General features: G+C 54.5%; 2 protein-coding genes across 3 annotated transcripts; one reads left to right on the top strand and one right to left on the bottom strand.

Annotated features, from left to right (window-relative positions):
- Nucleotides 1-1,530: 1,530 nt before the first annotated feature.
- LOC115619805 (partitioning defective 6 homolog beta-like) lies at nucleotides 1,531-7,742 on the bottom strand. 2 transcript variants are annotated; one of them, XM_030512681.1, is made up of 3 exons: nucleotides 7,612-7,729; nucleotides 6,271-6,493; nucleotides 1,531-3,644 (listed from the first exon to the last, which is right to left on the bottom strand). In XM_030512681.1, exons 1-3 carry the CDS (start codon nucleotides 7,672-7,674, stop codon nucleotides 2,860-2,862), a joined length of 1,071 nt encoding a protein of 356 aa, XP_030368541.1. In that variant the 5' UTR covers nucleotides 7,675-7,729; the 3' UTR covers nucleotides 1,531-2,859. The 2 variants fall into 2 exon arrangements, with proteins under 2 accessions (XP_030368541.1, XP_030368540.1); XM_030512680.1 differs by having other exon boundaries at nucleotides 1,534-3,647; nucleotides 7,612-7,742.
- Nucleotides 7,743-12,657: 4,915 nt separating this feature from the next.
- On the top strand, nucleotides 12,658-19,973 carry HERPUD1 (homocysteine inducible ER protein with ubiquitin like domain 1). The gene is made up of 8 exons (XM_030470234.1): nucleotides 12,658-12,831; nucleotides 13,819-13,896; nucleotides 13,986-14,060; nucleotides 15,179-15,300; nucleotides 15,670-15,792; nucleotides 17,187-17,534; nucleotides 18,259-18,364; nucleotides 18,998-19,973. Exons 1-8 carry the CDS (start codon nucleotides 12,700-12,702, stop codon nucleotides 19,163-19,165), a joined length of 1,152 nt encoding a protein of 383 aa, XP_030326094.1. The 5' UTR covers nucleotides 12,658-12,699; the 3' UTR covers nucleotides 19,166-19,973.
- The last annotated feature ends 1,662 nt before the right edge of the window (nucleotides 19,974-21,635 follow it).

Consider the following 21,635-nt stretch of genomic DNA (forward strand, 5'->3'; position numbering starts at 1 on the left):
TTCAGTCCTGTGCCCAGGGAAGAGCTGGGCTGGCTGCAGGGGGGCCTGGCAGGATGTCTGGAGAAGCCTTTGTTGTGTGGGGGGCGGGATGTGCTTCCATTAAGCACATCGTTTCCCTCTTCAGTGTGTGTGCAGCTCCCGGTGGGCTCAGCAGGGCCTGAGGAGTGCTGGTATAATGGCAGAAACCAGCAGCACTCAACAGCAACCCTGTAGCGCAGGCAGGGGGAGAGCCGTGGGTCCTGGTCCCACTTCTGCAGAGGCCCAGGGTGGCCAGGGAAGTTAGGTTTCACAGGGCTGGGGTGCTGGGACATGGTGGTGGACTCGAGTGGAGGGTGAGCGAAGTCCTGGTAGGTCTCAGTCTACAGCCTGACAGGACAAGGCTGGGCAAATGCCATTGCAGGAGGTGAGCTCATGGCCTCCTTACCTTCAGAGGCTGCACAGACCTTTGCAGGGATCCTGCTAAGTGAAGCGTAGACAGACTTGATCGAAAAAGGGATATCTGGAGGGCTTGGTCCACAGCTGGGTCAGCTCCACAGCTGGGGGCCTTGTCCAGCTGAGTTAGCAACATCTCCAAGGACGGGGTTGCCACCACCACTTCACTGGGGCTGTCTCCAGGCGGTGCCACCCCCAGGGAAACCCTTTTATCCTCTGAAGTCCCATCAGAATGTCCCATCAGAATGTCCCTCATTGCAGCTTGTGCCTGTTGCTCCATCTCTTTCCCTGCAACGGCTGCCCCAAGCAGGGGTTTGATCCAACCCAGGCAGGCTTTTTGGGGTGGGGATGTTGCAGAGCAGGGTCCAGCCCTGCCCGCGGCACCCTGAGGGACATTGCGCTGCCCTGGGACGTCAGGGGCTGACACTGCTGCCAAGGGACGAGGAAGCTTTTAGTGCAGGAGGAGGTGAAGATGCCAACTGAGAATCACCCCCAGTCCTCTGGGGCCACCCTCGAGGCAAACGCTGCAGCCAGGCTGAGCCGGCTGGATGAGGATGGTGCTGGGTGCTGTGGGCACCAGCCCCTGGCACCTCCCTGCCCATAGCAAGTCTGGACTAACCAGCCCTGCTGCCTGCTCTGCTCTGCTGCTCTGCTGCCTGCTCTGCTGCTCTGTTGCCTGCTCTGCTGCTCTGTGCCTGCTCCGCTGCTCTGCTGCCTGCTCGGCTGCCTGCTCTGCTGTCCGCTCTGCTGCCTGCTCTGCTGACGCTCTCCCAGAGTGTCACCTAGCTCAGGAGCCCTGGAGCTGCAAACCCTGCCTGCCACAGGTTTCTCACGGACAGTGAAAACCTGAACATTTGGTGCTGTCCCCTTAGACCCTGAGAGCTGTGGGTCCTTCTCCTCCTTGCCCAGCCCCACCACAGGCCCTTGGCAGCAGTGCTGGTGAAGGGACACTATTTGTGGGGCTAGGAGAGCTGGTGTGGGCCCTTGGCACTAAACCACCCCTGCGAGGTTTTGGCTGCGCTGGGGCCTCGGGACAGGAGCTGTGTGGGGTTTGGAGTTTGGTTCTCAGGGTTCAGCAAAAGCAACAGGACACAATTCCCCTTCCCTGTGGAGGGGACCGGCCATAGGGCACACTCATGCCTGTGCCCAGCATTGCCCCCAGAGCCAGGCCAAGGCACTTGGTGCTGGTGCTGAAGGACAATGCTGCAGAAGATGTGGTGATGGGGTGAAGGACCACAGATGGTGGCCAGCCATATGGCCAGGCCTGTCCCCACCAGGACAGGAGGAGGAGAAGCTCCTCCCGTGGGTCCGTGGGGACTCAGCAGCACCTCTCTGCTGGTGTGTTCCTACATCCCTCCCTGCGGGCAGGGAGGTGCTGGTCTGAGGCTGGGCCAGGCCAGCAGCAAAGCAAAGGCCAAAGCCACCATCAGCCCAGCACTTTGGTGCTGGGAGAGGGATGGAGGGCACTGGGAGCCCCAGGTGAGCAGTACAGTGACTACAGTACGGTACCGTGAGAAGGCAGCACAGTCCTCCTGGGCTTGGGGCTGGAGGAGGAGGATGGAGCTGTGCCACCCAGCAGCGTTTACTGAGGCTGAGTGACAGCCATGGTGCTGGTGCCAGCCTAGGAGCCACCTGGCTCCTGTGGATGTGATCAGGGTGTCTGCTGTGAGGTGAGAGCCCTGCAGTGGAGACAAAGTGGGAACTGGGGGGCCAGGCCAGGCTCATTGTGTCAGGACAACACGCCAGGCTTACTGCCCAGAACAGCCTGGACACGTGCCATGGGACACGGATGTGCAGGAGGAGGATGTGCTCCAGTGTCCTTCCAGATTCTCCACAATGGACCTCTTTGGGGTCACCCGGCGCAGCAGCAAAGCCACAGCCCCAGGGCTGGAGTCCCACAACCACTGTCACCTCCTCCCAGGGAGCCTGTGGAGCTAATCATGGGGTTCATGCTGGTCCACGATGGGATGGGCCACAGCATGGGATGAGGTGATAGGGCTGGTGGGGGATGCGCCTGACCCATCCCATGGCATTGGGGCTGTTTGCTGTCCTGGAGGGGGCTGTGACCTGTTGGGGTCCAGCCCCTGCAGTGACATGAACCAGGGACCAGCAAGGTGCTTTCTAGAAAAGGTTTTACTGTCCATTGCAATATATTAATTGATGATGCATATTTTGATAAAACACTTTAAAAACCCCCACTTGCTGGGACGCAGGGGGTGGGAGGCCGGGAGGCTCAGAGGAACAGTGCCCAGCGGCAGCAGGGCTCCTCGGGACACGGGCAGCAGGCAGCCCCACTACACCCCTGCCCACTGGCCCCATCATTGCCCCAGGGCCCACCACCAGCCTGGCTGTGTGGAAACCTGGCTGGTCACCAAGGGTGGCACGGGACTCTGTGGTGGCTGCCGAGGGTGGCACAGGACCCTGTGGCTATAGGGTGAGGAGGGTGCCATCCTCCTGCCCACTGCCCCGGCCAGGGCTGTCATCGTGGCTGCCAAGGGACTGGAGGGAGCCCTGGGAGCTGTGTGGGGATGGGCTTTGCTGGAGGGGTTGGTCCACAGGGCCCCCGTTGGGGCAGCCTTCGGGGATGTAGTGGGGCACACTGTCACTCTCGATGACCAGGTCGCCCTCTTCATCGCTCTCGGCCGTGCTGTAGTTGCTCAGGTACTGTGAGGCCGGGCTGGGGATCTGCTGGCTGGGGGTGCTGTCCGTGGACATGCCTGAGCTGCCCGAGGCCTTGCTGCTGCGGATGACGTTGTTGCGCTGGTTGGCCGGCTTGACGGTGATGATGAGGTTGTGGCTGTTGGCCACCATCATGTCTGTCACCTGGTCCAGAGACTTGCCGGCCACGTCGATGCCATTGACCTCCAGGATCTCATCGCTCACGGCCAGCAGCCCCGTGCTCTCGGCCAAGCCGCCCTTCACCAGGCGGGAGATGAAGATCCCGGGCACCTTCTCAACGCCATGCGAGGCCACTCGCACGCTGACGCCGTCACGGATGTAGAAGCCCAGCGGCTTGTCAGAGCCGTGCTTGTGGAGCCGCACGCGACGGTGGGTCTCGGGCAGGATGTCCACGTCGATGATGGAGGAGATCTGTCGGAAGTCCTGGGGCATGCCGATGAGGAGGTGGGTCTTGGTCCGATAGTGTGCAGGGCGCAGCAGCCCCTTCTTCTTTCGCTGCAAGGAGTTTGAGGCGAAGACACCAGCATCAGACTCTGCTGTAGGGAGCAAAGAGGACACAGGTCAGGCACTGCAGCTGCCCAGGGATGCAGCCACATGAACCGTGTGTTGGGGAAGCCGGCAGGAGAAATTCCCTGCTCACGGGTTTCACCGGCTTTTCCTCCCCAGAGCATCACCCTGGCTTTCCCTGCAGCCTGTCTCTGCTGGGCTCATCTCCTGGGATTACCCAGTGTACACAAGGCCAGGATTAGAGGGATCTAAGCGGTGATTCAGCCTTAATCACACTTTAAGCCAAACTCTGCAGCTTAACACTAGAGCTGTCAGCCCTGCTTGCCCAGGAGCCATGGCCATGCCCCACTTTGGGTTTGCAGGGGAGGGAAGCCCCCCACATGAGGGGCTGCTGTGGTGGCAGCTCCCTGAGATGAAATCCAGTCCCTGAGACAGCACCAGAGTTCCTTGTCCTCTCTGGAGAAGGGCCATCACTGGCATGCAATGGGGATGGCTGCAGCTGCATCCTGCAGAGCCCTGCCATCCCCAAGGATGGAGAATCCCCCACTCCTGGAGACCCATTCCAGGGACTCCTGAACATTCCAAACTGTGATTTGTCCCACTGCATCTTACTCTACCATCTGGCACCACCACACAGGGTTTGACTCTATCCTCCTCCAGTCTGCCCTGGGGCTGTTCCGTAGGGCCCAGCTTCATCATGTCGCCTCCTCAGCCGCACCCAGCAGGTGCTGGGGAGCATCCCCTGGGCCTTCTCTGGTTTCACCCCATCCCTTTCCATGTGGGAGCTCAGATCTGGATGCTTCATTGCTGGCATGTCCCCCATGATGCCCCCCCACCAGCATGCGGACCCTGCTCTAGCCACAGGGAGCTGGGGATGCTCCCAAGCACAGGGGATGTGGGGTTTCTCCAGAGCCAAGCAGCCTGCCAGGGCTCCTGGGTTATAAATATCTCCCTGCACACACAGCCTGGCATATTTTTAGCTCGGGAAGGGAGGTGGAGGCTTTCCCACAGCTATTCCAGCGCTCAGCTCCTCTCTGCGGGGCGCAGGGCGGCTGGGCCAGGCAGGGCCAGCACGCCAGCGACGAGCCCTTCAGCAGGTCTGGTGGTGTGCCGGACTTTCCCCTGCCCTTCCCGTGAGCCCAGCCCAGCCGAGGAGGGCCAGCGCCATGTCCCCAGCCAGGCTGCCCCTCAGGTACCCAGCAGAGTGACAGCATGGAGAGGAGCCAAGCTGCAGCCTTTGGTTTTTACCTCCCTCCAGCAGTCCTGGCTGCCCCGAGCCCACCGGCGGGTGCACACCTACATGTACATGCATGTGCATGGCTGTGAGAGTGGCTCCACAGCCGCATTCGTCACCGACCCAGACTGGTTCAATGACAGCCAGCCTTGGGATGACCTGGATCCATTTTAAATCAGCTGTGACTCACAGGGCTTGCTCCTGGCCTCTCCACACACCTCCCCTGGTGCTGCCAGCCCCGTGGCCGCTGTCCCGCAGGCATGGCCAGTGCTGGGTTGTGCCGGTGCTGCCTCCTCACCTTCCTCATCACACTGTGCATGGTGCCAGGGCTGTGGCTGCCTGCTGGCCACATCATGCCACTTTGGCACTGTCACCCACAGGCTTTCCCAACAGCAGATGAGGTGGCTCTGGGAGCAGAAGCAACGCTCCCACGGCAACTCTGGCACACCCAGCCCCGTGCTGGCTCCCCATGCCGCAGCCTGGGTCCAGGAACTGGCCACGGTTCAGTGCCTGGATTGCTGCTGCCGGCCCCCATAGTATGTGGCCCCAGAGGAAATGTGTCCAGGGCATTCCACAACACCTTGGCACAAGAGCCCAGGAACACTGGCACACCAGCATCACCCCTTATCCAGGGCCTTTGTAACATAGCTTACTAACAGGAGCTGGAAACACGGAGTCATTCTGGACACCATGCTGGGAAAACGGCGGCTTTGAGAGCAGGCTTTAGCTCTGTGCGCTGTTGCTTGATGGTGCTACTCAAGAAAAAACCTCAGTGCTAGTAAACCAAGTGGAAGGGGACAGGCTTGTCTCCCTAGCAAAGGTGAGATGCAGCTGGGGTGTTTGTCACTGGAAGGTTTTCACCCTGCCATCACAGTGATTTCAGGCTCCTGTGGAAGGAAGCTGCTCTCTGGAAACACACCACTAAGGTCAGAGTGAGCTCCTGGGCTGCCAGGGAGGAGATGAGCCTCCTCCCACCCCAAAACCTTAGTAGAAACCAGCACCCCGAGAACTCTGCCAAAGTGATAGCTGCCGCTGCCTTGGGGCACGGAGCTGGATGGGGCTCCCAGTGTGGCGCTCACAGGGAGCAACATGGTGTTTTCCAGGAGCCTGGCTGGAAAATACGACTTCAAAGGGGTGAATGGCAAGGATTTGCCTCTGCTCATCGGGTCGCATGGAGCTGGGCTGGGGCAGGTGCCCCTTGGCATTGGGATGGACTGGAGGAGAGCCCACATGGGTGCCACAGCCCACTGGGGCTCTGGGAGCCTCCTGGTGCCACCACCTCCTGGTGCCACAGTGGCAGCTAGAGGGTATGTGATCAGCCACCTCTGCTGCAGCGCAGATGTGTAAGCAGCAGTACTGTGGCTCATGTCTCTCAATGGGGAGGACAGATCTGTTGCCTGTCTGCCAGTCCTGCTTACCCTTCTTTTGGATGATGACCCTGAGGAGGGGGTTGGCAGAGGATAGGGCTTTGTGGTAGTTGTCATCGTTGTTGATGGGCAGGAGGTCGCCGTGGATGTCCGTGTAGCCCAGGAGCACGTCCACCCGTGGGATCTGGTGCACTGTCTGCAGCAGGTGGTAGAAGTCCTGGAAGCTGCCCGTGCCGGAGCGCTTCATGGCGAAGCGGCGAAATTCGGCGTCAAACTGCAGAGAAGGAGGAGGAGGAAGAAGGTGAGACTGGGCAGGGCTGGCTCCAGCCAGCAGGACCTATGCAGGCAGAGCACAGCGCAGAGCTGCCCCAGTGCAGGCAGAGCCAGGCATGGGCAGCTCCAGAGCCCAAGCAGTACCAAGGCAGCGCACCCGTCAGTCAGAGCTTGTCCCAAAAGCAAGATAAAAGGAGTGCAGCCTTTTTCCTGCCCGGACAGACAAGTGACAGCATGGAGACGTATCCGGGTAGCAGAGGAAGGACCCTCCGGCTGTGCCACCAGCCACAGAGCTGCCAGGAGGCCCTTCCCTGCGACACGGGCGCTGCTGCAGCACCTGGTGAGCAACAGCGTTAGTTATTGCCTCCCTCAGTCACGACGAAGGAGAAGCCAATTAAGAAGAGACTGAGGAGCACCGCGATGCTCCCGCTGCCCAAAGGGGGTCCCAGCCCCGCAGCTGGAGCACCCCAGGCACAGCTGGCCGAGAGTGCACAGGGGGATCCACACATCTGGGTGAGCACAGAGCTGGGTGGGTGGGCACAAGTGGGTGAGGGAGCACATCTGGGCAAGAGTGTGCCAGCTGAGCACATATTTGGTTGTGCAGGCCCATCTTGGGGGGATCCACACCTAGGCGAGCATGTGCACAGCGTGGGGGTCATCCTGTGCTGGGGGTGCACATCTGGGTGCTGGCACAGCGCTGGCAGCTGGGTGAGAGCACATCTGGGCAAGGCGTACACACAGCACTCCCGCACCCGGGGGGGCCGCCCTGCATACCGGTGCTGCCAGCACCGCACTCCGGAGCGGGTGCACATCTGCCGAGCGCTCCCCGGCGGCGCTTACACGGCCGGTACCAGCTGCGCCGAGCGGGGCCGAGCCCGCGGTGTGGGACGCTGCGGCCGCCGCGCTAGGCAAGGCTCGGGGAGGCCCCGGGCAGCGCTGCCGCAGCGCAGGGGAGCGGAGCGAAAGGGAGCGGAACGGAAAGCCCGTACGGCCCGGCTCCCGCGCCGCTCCCCGGTGCGCGGTGCCGCCCCACGTGTGCTGGCCGGCGCGGAGGCGACGCGGCCGAGTCGTGACCGGGCGGCTCCGGCCCCGGAGCGGCCCCGACCCGGCGGTCCCTACCTTGCTCTTGACCTCGATGACGGGCTCGGCGGAGCGCGCCGGCGTGCGGTGGTGCTTGGCCATGCTGCGGGCCGGGCCCCGCGCCGCCGCCAGCGCCGCTCCCGCGGCCACCGGGGATTTTCACCGGCCATGACGTCACCAGGCAGCAGGTCGGGCGCGCCGCGCCATTGGCCCAGGCGGGACGGGGGGCGTGGTAGGAGGGTTGCTGACAACGTCGCCGTGGCAACGGGGGCGGGGCCACAGGGCGGCAGCGCCCCCTCCTCCTCTCTGCTCGCCCCCCCGCTCCCGGGACCCTCATTAGCGGCACAATTAAACCCACCGCGGGGGCGCCCGCCCCGCTCCGGGGCCGCTGCGCTCCGACACGCGGCAGCATCCCCGCTGCGCCCCGCTGGTATCACCGGCGGGAGCCCCGGCTCCGCCCGGCGCGACTCTGCGCAACCCGAGCCATGGGCGCGATGCCGAGGGCCAGTGGTATGAGGTTTCCAGCCCTGGGCTCCACGTTCCGGCTGGATTCACCCCCTGTCCGCAGGAAGGTTTTGTTACCGGTCCAGAGGGATTTGTTATTTCGGGACGAGCTGCTTTACGGAGTGGTTGGGTGGGAGTGATCTGATGGAGAATCTGCAGAGGGATCTGGACAGGCTGGATCGATGGGCCGAGGCCAATGGGATGAGGTTCAACAAGACAAAATGCTGGGTCCTGCACTTGGGTCCCCACAACCCTGCACAATGCTCCAGGCTTGGGGAAGACCAGCTGCAAAGCTGCTCATGGAAAAGGACCCGGGGGTGCTGATTGACAGAGCTGAACATGAGCAGCTTGTGCCCAGGAGGCCAAGGCGGCCAAAAGCATCCTGGGCTGTGTCAGCACCAGTGTGGGCAGCAGGGCCAGGGCGGTGATCATCCCCCTGTACTGGGCACTGGTGAGGCCACACCTCGAATCCTGTGTTTGCTTCTGGGCCCCTCACTGCAAGAGAGACATTGAGGTGCTGGAGCAGGGCCAGAGAAGGGCAACGGAGCTGGTGAAGGGCCTGGAGCACAAGTGTGATGAGGAACGGCTGAGGGACCTGAGAGGTTTAGTCTGGAGAAGAGAAGGCGCAGGGGGGATCTTATTGCTCTCTACAACTGCCTGGCAGGAGGATGGAGGCAGGAGGTGGCTGGTCTCTCCTCTCAAGGAACAAGGGATAGGACAAGAGGAAACAGCCTCAAGCTGTGCCAGGTAAGGTTTAGACTGGAGATTAGGGATGATTTCTTCCCAAAAAGGGTGTTCAGGCATTGGAACAGGCTGCCCAGGGCAGTGGTGGAGTCACCGTCCCTGGAAGTGTTCACAAACCGTGTAGATGAGGCCCTTAGTGACATGGTTCAGTGGTGGCCTTGGTAGTGCTGAGGTAATGGTTGGACTTGATGATCTTGAAGGTCTTTTCCAACCTGATTGATTTTATGATTTTACGGCATCTGTGTGTCAAGAATTCACTGGGTGTACAGCAAAGCACTCATGTCACTGTACCATTGCAGGGCCGGGACATGCTCATCTCCTCGTGCTGCCTGTGTGCCCATGAGTGGTGCCCTCAGGATGTGTCTCTGGTGGAACTGGCTCTGTGCAGGCACAGCAGTGCTCCAGGACATGTAGTCGTTCCCTCCATGGTGCAGCTCTGCCTGTGCAATGCTGGAGTGTGCTGCCAGCACCAGGGTCACCAGCCAAGGCTAAAGTCCTGCTCACGGGCTCTGAGGCAGCTGCCATGGCAGCTGCCGGGGCATGACGACAGCACCACGAAACCTACCATGAACCTACGAAGGTCAGTGCTTCCTGCTGAACAAACACACTGGTCTGAATCCTGAGAACCAGCCCAGCTTCTCTGGATCACACCGTTCTCTAATCCTTGCCCTATCCTGGCCTGCGGAGTAACCTTTGTCCAGCACAAAATTGCATCAGCCACGACACCATCAGCGCCCCAGTCCCATGGAGCCAGCCTGTGGGTCCTGCAGGGGAACAGAGGGAGCCTGGCAGGCTGTGAGACCGAGGGACACCCCCTTGCGTACCCCCAGATCCCCCACTGGCTGCTCCTGTGGTGACAGCAAGCTTGGCGCACACAGAGCTGTGAACTCATCAAGCAATCCTTCCCACCCCCCGGGGTTTTGCTTTCTTTTCATGTTGAGGTCAGAGATAACCCTCACTCAGACCAGGGTTAATTATCTGTGCAGCCACCAGTGACAAAAGGAGCTTTCAGCCCTTCGTCTCTAGTTTTGGTAAGTGGGAGTTAATTGTTCAGCAGGCCACTGGGGTGACTTGCTGGTCACACATTCTGTTTTGCACCGTGTCCCCGAATTGAGACCTAAGCTAAGCAGATGTTATCGGGGCAGGTATTTGTTTTGCCTTAGTACCAGGAGCTGTGAATCAGCTTCTGGGATGGCAGCATGTGCTACCAAATGTCCAGACATGTCCACCAACTTCATGTCCACCAGCTCTAGGCTGCTGTGGGCTCTCTGGGGGCCTCTATACCCTGACTTGGAGGGGACCTCGCAAGGTCTGGCACTCAGGTTGGTGGGCACCTCAGGAAGTCTCTTCTCCACCTCCTGCTGAAAGCTGGGTCAGTGCTGGGGTTGTCCAGCATGTTCCCATCAGCAGGCAGTTTCCCCATTGTTTTTCTGAGCAATGCAGTGGGCAGCCTGGGCGAGCTCTGTCCCTCTTGACCATGACAGGGAGGAAAAGCAGAGGAGTTGGAGCTGGAGGCAGGATCAGTGCTGCAACTACATCTGCTCACCTGGTCCACAGGCACAGGGAGTCCCAGCAAAACACACACTTCAAGCCGGAGAACTTGATTTGGCACCAGCATCTCCACAGCTTTACACTGCACCTGCCTCCCTCTGGGCACTCCAAGTAAAGGCTGCACCTGAGCAAGCAGCAAATAAAGTCGCCTTGACCTTAGGGTGGACACTGGCAGAGGCAGCCTTGGGCACTGCATTGTTCTTTCCAGCTTCCATTGCCATCAGGAGCTGCAGGACATGGATCAGGGTCCCTGACACAGTGTCTACTTGGTGTGATGGGGCCGGAGAGCTGAGAGGGAGTTGAGGCCAGCCGCGGTGCTCACTGTGGGGAGGGATGCTGCGCAGCATCTCCAACCCTGTAAGGATGTATCCTGGCAGCTGTGGAGGGTTGTGGAGCAGATGTTGTCTCAGCTCATGTCTTTGTAGCTCTTCCCCAGGAAGCAGTGAGGTGATGCATTCCCGCGGTGGAGTGTCTTTTCTGGTTGCAAGATCTGGTCTTGGCTGCAAACTCATCCATGCCTCTGGGCAACAGGTCTGGCTGCCAAGGAATACTGAGCAGCTGATGAACACGCAGAGTAAATACATGGTGCTGTCAGATAAAACCGACTTCTCACATTCCTACGATACTGTTTTAAAGTACGCTAAAACCCCCTCCTGGTGCATCAGGATCATTACCACCGTTTTTCCCGGTGCTGGATCACATCTCAAAGGAAGATGGGTGTGGAGAGGAGGGCTCAGAAGCTGCTGTTTTACATTTTCGTGTTTCATTTGGTGCGGTTTTTTTTGACAGTGATATTTTTCTGAATTGCCACCCTTCCGTAACCCCCCTGCACACTCCTTTTGCACCACACAGAAGCATGGCATGTCCTGTCCCACAAATTCAGCAACAAACCTGTTGAGGTAGCTACAGAGATCTGGTAAAACAACCATTGGAAAACTGACGTTTCACCAGGGCCAGGCTGTGGATCTGGCATGCACGGAGCCCCACAGGGAGCTGCAGGAGAAGGGGAGAGGAAAGAGTGAAGCCAGGGATCCCTAAAACTGGCACTGCTGCCAAAGCTGATGTGCGGTGCAATCATAGAATCAACCAGGTGGGAAAGACCTTCAAGATCATCAAGTCGAATTGTTCCCCAGCACTACCAAGGCCACCACTGAACCATGTCACTAAGGGCCTCATCTACACGGTTTGTGAACACTTCCAGGGACGGTGACTCCACCACTGCCCTGGGCAGCCTGTTCCAATGCCTGAACACCCTTTTTGGGAAGAAATCGTCCCTAATCTCCAGTCTAAACCTTACCTGGCACAGCTTGAGGCTGTTTCCTCTTGTCCTATCCCTTGTTCCTTGAGAGGAGAGACCAGCCACCTCCTGCCTCCATCCTCCTGCCAGGCAGTTGTAGAGAGCAATAAGATCCCCCCTGCGCCTTCTCTTCTCCAGACTAAACCTCTCAGGTCCCTCAGCCGTTCCTCATCACACTTGTGCTCCAGGCCCTTCACCAGCTCCGTTGCCCTTCTCTGGCCCTGCTCCAGCACCTCAATGTCTCTCTTGCAGTGAGGGGCCCAGAAGCAAACACAGGATTCGAGGTGTGGCCTCACCAGTGCCCAGTACAGGGGGATGATCACCGCCCTGGCCCTGCTGCCCACACTATTGCTGATACAGGCCAAGATGCTGGTGGCCTTCTTGGCTTCCTGGGCACAAGCTGCTCATGTTCAGCTCTGTCAATCAGCGCCCCCAGGTCCTTTTCCATGAGCAGCTTTGCAGCTGGTCTTCCCCAAGCCTGGAGCATTGTGCAGGGTTGTGGAGACCCAAGTCAGGACCTGGCACTTTGGAGCTCTTGCCTGAGCAGAGGACCAGGAGATCGCAGCGAAGGAGCCCGCCGCGGAGCCTCACGGGCTGTGGGGACCTGAGGTAACCTTCCTGCGCTGCCGGCGACAGACGCAGGTTTCGGCGGGCCTGCGGGGTGGGTGTCTGCAGGGTTAGACGCGCCCGCTCGGAGCCGAGGCCGGGCGCGGTGCTGCGGGCGGAGGTGGGCTCGGCTCCCCCAGGCCCAGAGAGGCCCCAGGCCGGGATCGCGGTTGCCATGGTGACGCCGCGCCGAGCTTGGAGTCCCCGCCCCTCACCGGTCGCAGTCCAATCAGCTCCTCCGTCTCCCGCCACCGCCCTCTCCCGCTGACCTCCGTCCCATTGGCCCACGTAGTAGTCCCTCTCCCCCGCTCCAGTCGCGGCCAATCAGCTGCAGCCACCGCGGCCCTGCGGCAGGGCGGGACGCGTCGCGCGCCTATAAAAGGCTGGGCCGGTGGCGGGTGCGGCCACAGCGACGTTCTACCGTCATGGGGGAGCTTCTGTTGCTGCTCGTCCGCAGCCCTACGCAGCGACACCCGGACCTGCGCCTCCGGGTCGAGCCCGCCTGGACCGTGCGCCGCCTCAAGACCGAGCTGCGCCGCCTCGTTCCCGGGGCACCGGTGAGTGCGCGGCGCCGCTTCCCCTCCCCGCTCCTTCCTCTCACCCTGCTGCGCGAGCCCCTTCCCGCCGCACAGGCGCTGTGGGGAGCGGGGCCGCGTCCCTGCGGGGCGCTCTCGTCGCCTCCCCTCTTCACCCGGCCGAGCCCTGACCGCTCGCCCCCCTTCCCCCGAAGTGTCCCGCACGCAGTTGCATCAGCTGTCCCCCCTCCCCTCCCCCTCGCGCGGAGGGTGTTGGGGGCTGGACTCGGGTTCCGGTTCGGCCGCTGTTAAACATTAACGGTTGTCCCGGGGCCGCGGCCGGGGAGCAGTGTGCGGGTGGCACCCAGCTGCCTTGGCGCCTTCCTTTGCAAGCTCTTCACCCCTCCAAGGGCAGGCGGCCCGGTCAGTTCTCAGCTGGGGTTCTAGACATGAGAATGCAGAAGCCCGAGTTCCTTGTGGGCCGGCACCATAGGAGCCCAGCTCCACGGCGCCCCACAGGCGGTGTCTCGGCAGGAGGACGTGCTTTTTGCTTTGCTTTCCCGAAGAGATTGCCCAGGAGCAAGGCTCAGTGTGTGCTTTCACCCACTGCTGGGCTGCGGTGGGAAGGATGCAGGGGTTTATCTTTGTCTGCTGGGATTCATCTGATGGGGTGTAACACATCGATTTGACACCACCACCTCCAGTGCTGGTCAGATTAGATTGTACTTCACACCTCTCTTTTAAGCAACATAAATGTTTTTGGCACTCTAAGGGAGGTGGCATGTAACTGAGTTCTTTGCTAAAGGAGTACTTTATAGCCTCCTGCTGACTTAGACCTCAGTGTTGGTAAATCGTGCACTTCAGTGTTGACTTGTTTTCATCAGCTGAATTTCCATGTGCACAATGCACCTTAGTGTGTAGGGTGCTTCCAGCTGCATTCTTCTGTCCATCTGGCTGCAAGTTGTCAGTTAATGCTCACATGTGCTTGGCAGAGCAAGTCATACTGTTCTTTGTTTTCTTTCTTCAAAGCCTGAAGAGGACCAAAAACTGATTTATGCTGGGAAGCTACTGCTGGATCATCATTATCTGAGAGAGTTGCTGCCAAAGGTGTGTATATATATAAAAAAACCTTTTATGTGCTGAAATACATCAGGAAAGTGATTGCTTTTTGAACATGTCTCCCCTTTCATTTTTAGCACGGGGAGTTGCATGCTCTTCATCTGGTGTACAAATTCAGGACTCCTGCACATGTGCAAGAATCTGATGCAGAGGTACTTACACTAAGTGAACCTACTACTCTGAATCTTGGGCTTGCGACTAAAAATGGGAAGTGCTGAACAGCTACTCTAAAGTTCACTGGTGCTGCAGTCTCTGTAATGGCAGTATTACTTTGTGATAATTTGATAAGGAATGTGAGAATGTATTTGGATTAGCCAAGTAAGAAAAATTGACTCTACAGTTCATCAGTAAAGGTTTTTATGGCATCTGTTAAGAAATATCGAAACTATAATCTTATAGCAATGCACTGCTCAGAGTAGAAGTGCTTTCTGGTAAATTCATTTTTAGGCAGAGTATGACTTATCATGTCTGAGGCTTTTTGGGACAGAGGCTGTGCTTGTGGGCAGAGGGCAGGGTATTAAAGTGGAAGTGGTTCCCCTTGGGGTGTGGGGGAGGAAGAAGGGTGTTAGCTGAGGACACTTTAACTGCTCTCATTAATGACTCAGCCTGTGGACAGGAAGCCAAAGCCCGAGCCTTAGTGCTTGAGCTGAGTACTTAACCTGTCTCCAGTGCAAATGGCCAAACCCAATTTTTACTTTCAAGTGGATGTGCTGGTGTGTCTAGAGTTGTGCTCGTATTGTCCATTATAGGCAATCCGACCTTATCCCGCCCTTGTCTGATGGTTGCTAGATGTGAGTCAGCTTTGGTATGGATATTACACAGATGGATTGCCATAGAACAGCTCTTGAATTCTGTGTCTGGTCGTTTGTGTATGCAAGTACAAACTTACCATAGCTAAAAGTCAAACTGTCTTGAGCACAGTTCCCTCTATTTCTTCCAGATGTTTTTATAACCCGATGGAATCTGACTGCATGCATAAAAGGTAACAAACACAGGTGCAGATCTGGTAACAGCAAGTCAGGTTTATGTGCCAGTCACTTTTTAAGGAACTTTAAAATGCTGATGGAGGTGCTTGTGGCATGGAGCCCAAGACCAGTGGCAGTGCTGAGGCAGCACTGGAGGTACTGTGCAGGACAAAGTGCATCAAGTCTGTAGCAGTTATAAAATAAGAGTGTGTTCTACACCTCTGTAAAATAAGAGGTGTAACCGCATTGCATAACGCTAGTGTAGTATCCCGAATAAACCTCACTCACTGCATTGCTGTCCTTAGGTTAAAGCTGATCAGCCAAAGTTACCATCAGAAGCTAGTAAAGAACCAGCTGTATCTTCCTCAGATGGTGAAAGACCAAGACGCTCTTCTGGTGGCCAGTCTTCAGCAGAAGTCAGTAAGAGGTAAATATGACTTTCAAAACATTGGCTTTGTGTTGGATGCCAGCTTCTTATGCCACATGTATTGTCTTAAGCCCACAGAACACGGGTCAAAGATGGTGAAATTATACATAAAAGCTTTAGCAGACATGGAAGAAGCTGAAGGAAAATGCACTGCTCTGTTGATTGAAAAAATCTTCCCTTTATTCATGTGGGTAAAGAGATCTTTAGTGCTCTGGAAAGAAGACCTGATTTTGCATTTGGGTGCACAAAATGGCAGAAACTGTTTACATTGTCCTGTAATAAATGACTTGTGCAGTTTGTCTAGTATTTGCTAATGATTAATTTATTAGTGATTATGATTAATTTGCTAGTGTTTAAATTTTAACCAAGGCTGGAAACAACTCAACATCCCTTCCAAAGTGTGGCTCCTGGCTTCTCTGCATATACAACCTACAACATGCTTCAGATGTCCTGGTTCCAGCAGATCTATGCAAGACAGTACTACATGCAATAGTAAGTGTTATGTCCAAAGCTACCAGTAGAAAGTCATACAAGGGAATAGAGAGCTGCTGGCAGTTCTTCCTCTTTTGTGTAAGACTTAACTGTTTTCTTCCGTTTTAAAGCATTATGGCTAGTGCTGGCAGGCTTTCCCACATTTAAAATGTGCAGTTTAAATTGCTTTGCATTTAGCCTGAGGAGAAGACGCAGTGGGCCAAACTGCACAGTCTCTACCTTCCACTGAGTAACAGTATCACTTTATCTCACCCAAATTAGTTTACTTTCACCTACTCATTAAATAAGTATATATAAGGTACTAGTGAAGATGTGAAGCTGTAGGAATAAACCCCTCCTGGAATCCTGCATCCAGCTCTGGAGTCCTCACTATAGAAAAGATAGGACCTGTTGGAGAGGGTCCAGAGAAGGGCCACAAAAATGATCAGAGGGTGGAGCACCTTTCTTATGGAGACAGGCTGAGAGAGTTGGGGATGTTCAGCCTGGAGAAGACTCTGGGAAGACCTTAGTGTGGCCTTTCAGTTCTTAAAAGGGGCCTAATAAGAAAGATAGGGAGAGACTTTTTAGCAGGGCCTGTTGCAATAGGATGAGAGGTGATGGTTTTAAACTAAAAGAGAGGAGATTCGGGCTGGATGTGAGGAAGAAATGTTTTACAATGAGGGTGGTAAAACACTGGCACAGGTTGCCCAGAGAAGTGGTGGATGTGCCGTCCCTGGAGACATTCAGGGCCAGGCTGGATGTAGTTCTGGGCATCCTGATTTAGTTGAAGATGTCCCTGCTCATTGCAGGGGAGTTGGACTACATGACCTTTGAAGGTCCCTTCCAACCCAAACTATTCCATGAGTCTATGATGGTAGTTGGTATTGTAACTTCACACTGAATGGTGTGGGAATGTTCTTCTACCTGTCATGCAGTGCATGGCTTCTTGTTCAGGCCAGTGGTTTTGAATCTTGCAAACTGCAGCTCTGATTCTTTTGGGAGGGCATGTGCCTGCAGAGTAACTGTAATCCTGGTGATAGACTTTAGCTCTTCACCATATTTTTGACTGCTTAACATAGCACAGAGAGGCACTGACTGGAAATTGGTAGCAGAGGTAAAGCTGAGACTGGCAAGAGCCTTCCAGACTACTTGTGGATTGCTCAAGAGGTTTTTTGCGAAGTATTGAAATTGTTCATAAAGTGAAAGGTGTCTAGTTTGACTTGCTGAAGTCACTTCTATGCAACCATTGTCATGGGCAGAGCTGAAACTTCGGTTTCTGTATCCTCTAAACTTGATGCTTTCTACTTGCATGTGATCTGACTCTCTTTAGAGATGGATGAACTTTCAGTGCCTGTGTTAAGTGTGAAATTATTTTACTAAGCGTTATTCTGTACTTTTGTGTTCTCTGGTTTCAGCTTGGCTTCTACTGCTGCATCTGCTGACCCATCCCATGCACAACGTTCTCAGGAGATACCAGTGGCACCAGTGACAACATCAGCTCCTCTCCCAGACACATTTCCTGCACAAAATCAGCCTGGAAACCAGAATGCTGCTGCCCAGGTTAATGCAGCAGCCAACCAGAACTTGCAAATGAATGCTCAAGGGGGTCCCCTCATGGAGGAAGAGGAGGAGGGTGGCCATCGAGATTGGTTGGACTGGCTCTACTCGGCAACGTTGTTCTATGTATTTGTCAACATGATCTATTTTTACTCCAGTGTCAGCAGATTCCTTCTGGTTATGGGTGGCAGTATCCTGATGTACCTGTAAGTGTATGGTGTTGATATTTATTATTGTATTAGAAAGGTAGGGATAAATCTTAGAAGCACAATAAAGATAATAGGCCCTCAGCTGATGTGCTTAGGATGTCTTGCCTGAGAAAGATAATCTGTCCTCTCAAATTCCTTGATCTCCTGTGATACAAGTGATGTAGACCTCTGAATTCCTGCCAGGAGGTCTAGGAGTTAAAGCTGGAGCAGCTCAAATTATCAGCTCTGCCAACCTCTATGCAGACTTGTGAGAATGAAGGCTAATTGCTGTTGGTAGTTCTAAAGTGTAATGTGAACACCTTGCTTGGGGTTATATCTCTGTGCTGTAGAGATACAGACCTTTTAAAAAGGTCTACATGGCCTGTTATGTTTTGGTCAGAGTGCTGGGTTTCATATATTCTTTGTGCCCCTTAGGGTGAGTACGGGGAAGTTACTCTGGGGTGCACAGAGCATGGTAACCAAGCAGGCTCTTTGTATCTCTGGCAGCATGCTGGATACACACCTGGATGTAGTGCTGCTTATTCTGAGTGCAAGATGATGCTCAGCCTTCCTCTTCTACCCCATGGCTTGCTGCTAACAGGAGGCTTTGAAAGTGCTTGCTGGGTTAGGGCAGAAAGACCTTAATATGCTGACCTTGCTGTCTGCAGCTCTGAGCTGTGTTGGTGTAACAGGAAGGAGTAATGTTTAAGTAGTAGTAATACAAATCTGTTGCCTTCCCCAGGCACCATGTTGGATGGCTTCCATTTAGACAAAGAGCGGTTCAGCCCTTCCCAGGCAACGTTCCTCCTCAAGCTGCTATAAACCAGGACCAGAACAATAACTTACAGGTATTGTCTTTTGTTTTTTTTTTTTTTTTTTAAAACCATGAGCATGAAAACCTGTGGAGTTTTACTTTCAGCTTACTAATGACATGTAGTAGCAGTGACTTTTCTTTGAACTTTATTCAGAAACTATCTTCCATGGGGGCAGAATTGCCAGCCTGAGTCCTCCTTTGCTAATTCCTCTGTTCTACAAAGTATTTCAGGCTGAATTTTATCACTTAGTTGCTTCTGTCCTTCAGGATGTTGTAATGGAGAGTGGCCTGTCCAAGGTTCTGTAGCTGAAGGCAGGGTTTAGACTGGTGCCTTGGTGGCAGGATTTGAGTTGGTAAGCAATTGGTCTTGCATTTCAAGCTGATGCTTCTGGATGGTGTCAGGGAAAGTTGTGAATTCATCCACAGTTTACCTCAGCCTGGTGCTTCACTTCTGTCCTAAATAATGTTCTGGGACATGCTGTGAGAGTTCACCAGTAACACCAGTGTGCAGCTTGGGTTTTTGACTTGGTGGTGGTTGTCTGGGGATACTTGCAAGCTTTTTATATTCTGACAGAGATATTTGGCTAACAAAATGCTATTTGACACCTGATTCTTCTAATGCATTTCTGAAATGACCTCATTCACCAAATACCCTTTCTTTTGGCAGGGGGGGAATGCAGGTGGAGCAAATGAATCTGAGGCATCTCCTGATGAGGGACAAGGCTCACAAGAGCTGCAGCAGACAAACCCTTCACTGATGGGCACAGTGTGGGTTTTCTTCAAGACTTTCTTTGCATCTCTCCTTCCAGAAGGGCTTGGAGTGACCCGCAACTGACCTGTCACCAGCCTGCTTGTCTGATACTGCAAACCGGGAGTGAAAGTGGATGGCACTTCCTCTGGCTTTCACTGACCAAGCAGATAAAACTGCAAGAAGCCTTAAGTCATTGCAGCCTAGAGACTGAGATGCTTGCCCTTAGTCCAAAGAACTTTGTTCTGGAGCATTTATTAGTTACCTATGTTGAGGCTTGGATTGTGAACTTGTGCACTAAATGCACAGGCTCTAAGCAGGTGTGCAAAAATGTTAGAGAAGCAAATTGCTGCTTCTGTGCAATGTGATTCCTGTTGGAATGTCTCAATGTTATTTAAATTACACTGAGTGTAGGATCTCAAAAAAAAAAAAGATTGCTAGATAAGCATTAGCAGATTGCAGATTTTTTAGATCTATTGTTAGATTGCTTCAACGATAGTTTAAAATTTGTGTAAATATTTTCCTATGAAGGATGTATAGTGCAATTTCCTTGCTGGATGAAGTGGAGGACTTTTAAAGTGACTTCTTAAAGCAGTTACCTCATTGGAGTTGTAGGCTAAACTTCATTTTGCCAAGTTCAGGTAGTTTAAACTTGAGGCTTAATTTTCCCCTAGCAGATCATGGCAGAAGCTCTAACTAGCAAGAATTTATGCAAGATGTAAACTTCTTCACTACTTTTGGATGCAAAGTTAAAGCAGTCTAATGCCTGTATTCGATTTTGATGCATTCTTACTGCAGAGCAACCTCCTTGTGTTACTTCACTGTCTTCCCTGTAGTTTCTGATATGGTCAAGGGCTTTGATTCCAATAAAACTTTGCAGGCGTTCATATCCACACTTGTACAGCAGTCAGAAGACTACCTGTGCAAAGCACAGGATGTGCTCTCACCTTGTTTTTATCGTAAAATCATGATAAATGAGCTGGGATGTGAAGAGGAAAAGTGCTCACAGAGCCTTAAACTGAGCTCCTTGCTGAACTGTATTCTTCATGAAGCAACCCTCAGCATTTAAGGTGCCTGGGATAGCTTGCAGCTCTATTTGCAGCTCTAGCTTGTTTGCTCACTGAAGGCTGCTGGCACAAAGGCCGTGGACACCCTGAAGCAGGTAATTCTGCAGGGATCTGGGAAGTCTGGAGTTTGACCCCTTCAGTCCTGTGTGTGACTGGTGATGCCGCAGTGCATTACCTTGGCTTGCAATATGCTGCCCAGGAACAGCAGCTACTCGTGAGATGTGTAGTGCTTTTCCTCTCTGCTACCTGCAGTTGGCAAAACTGTCAAGGAGTGTCTCATCAGGGCTGACACTCAGGAGTCGGTACAAGTGGTTGTAACAGCCCAGCTGGCAGCACTTGATCTTGCTGCCTCAGATCACACTAATGCTACATGTGTGGTGTTCACCTGCAGTAGCAAGTTTAACCTTGGTGATATTATTTTTGGCTTTGAACAAGTTTTCTTTCTCAGCCTCTTACCAAGTAGGTTTTTTCTGCCACAGCTTCAGTTTACTGGAGGCTTGGGGAGGATGGGTAGAGTTTAGCAATGAAGGATTTAAATGCTGTGAAGTAAATTGAGAGGAGATGACTGTTGCTACTTGGGGTATATTCTGCATAAGCCTTTGAGGATGTTTGCACAAGCAGTGTTCCCTCTTGCTAGTGGTAAGTCTACTTGTGTTCAGGATGATGAAGTTTTTTCTTCAGGGTGTGTTTAATCACTCAAGTGTCTCAAAGTGCCTAAATCAACTGAGATGTGCCTGGGTGTGGAGGAAATCTGCCAGTTTTTCAGAAGCCGGAGCTGAATGGGTTTGGTGTGATTTAGGCAACAATCAAGTGCTGGATTACTTGTGAACTTTTTAATCTGAGAAGTTACCACAGACAGCAAAACATCTCTTATTGTCTTGAGGCTTTTGCTGCTCCCACAAGTAGTCAGACTGGTTTAAAATTAGCTGGAAAACTAATTAAGCATAGCTAATGCTACTGGAGGGATGTGGTGAGGCTCCTGGCCCTTGGAGAACATTTCCTGGATGGCTTAGTGAAATGCATCTCTGGAGTGGAGGGAAACTTGACTACATCAGGGGGCACTGGGTGGATCATGTAAGTAACTGGTGTGTAATTCTGCTGCATCCTGGCAGGAGCACTGGTAATGAGAGCAGAGCTTGGCTGAGGGCACTGGGTGCCAGTGACTGTGCCAGACTGGTGGTATGTGGAGCTGTGAGTGTGGTGTGGTCCTAATTGCTGCTAATCCCTCACCAGGGATCCCTTGGCTTTGCCTTAGATGCATGGGAGCAAGTGGGGATGGCCAAGGTGTGGGAGTGGTGGAGGGGGATGGAGGCAGCTCAAGCTTAGGGGAAGGGCAGTGGGAACAGCGAGATGTGTAAATAGTGATGGTGAGGAAGGGGAGATGGCCTGCATGCCTGCTGGGGTGAGACAGGAGCATGAGCCTTGAGTTAGTTGAGTGAATTCAGGTTAGACGCTAGAATTGTATCATAGGATCACAGAATGGTCTGGGT

This window comes from Strigops habroptila, chromosome Z (genome assembly GCF_004027225.2).
Source record: "Strigops habroptila isolate Jane chromosome Z, bStrHab1.2.pri, whole genome shotgun sequence".
Taxonomy (NCBI): Eukaryota; Metazoa; Chordata; class Aves; order Psittaciformes; family Psittacidae; genus Strigops; species Strigops habroptila.

What these genes read in the sequence shown, in the direction of transcription:
- LOC115619805 (XM_030512680.1), bottom strand. Translation starts at nt 7,674, where the DNA reads ATGGCCAAGCACCACCGCACGCCGGCGCGCTCCGCCGAGCCCGTCATC. An exon ending in TCATCGAGGTCAAGAGCAAG is followed by an intron (nt 6,494 to 7,611) that starts GTAGGGACCGCC and finishes CCTTCTCTGCAG; the next exon opens with TTTGACGCCGAATTTCGCCG. An exon ending in GGTCATCATCCAAAAGAAGG is followed by an intron (nt 3,648 to 6,270) that starts GTAAGCAGGACT and finishes TGCTCCCTACAG; the next exon opens with CAGAGTCTGATGCTGGTGTC.
- HERPUD1 (XM_030470234.1), top strand. Translation starts at nt 12,700, where the DNA reads ATGGGGGAGCTTCTGTTGCTGCTCGTCCGCAGCCCTACGCAGCGACAC. An exon ending in TGCAAGAATCTGATGCAGAG is followed by an intron (nt 14,061 to 15,178) that starts GTACTTACACTA and finishes TGCTGTCCTTAG; the next exon opens with GTTAAAGCTGATCAGCCAAA. An exon ending in AGACAGTACTACATGCAATA is followed by an intron (nt 15,793 to 17,186) that starts GTAAGTGTTATG and finishes CTCTGGTTTCAG; the next exon opens with CTTGGCTTCTACTGCTGCAT.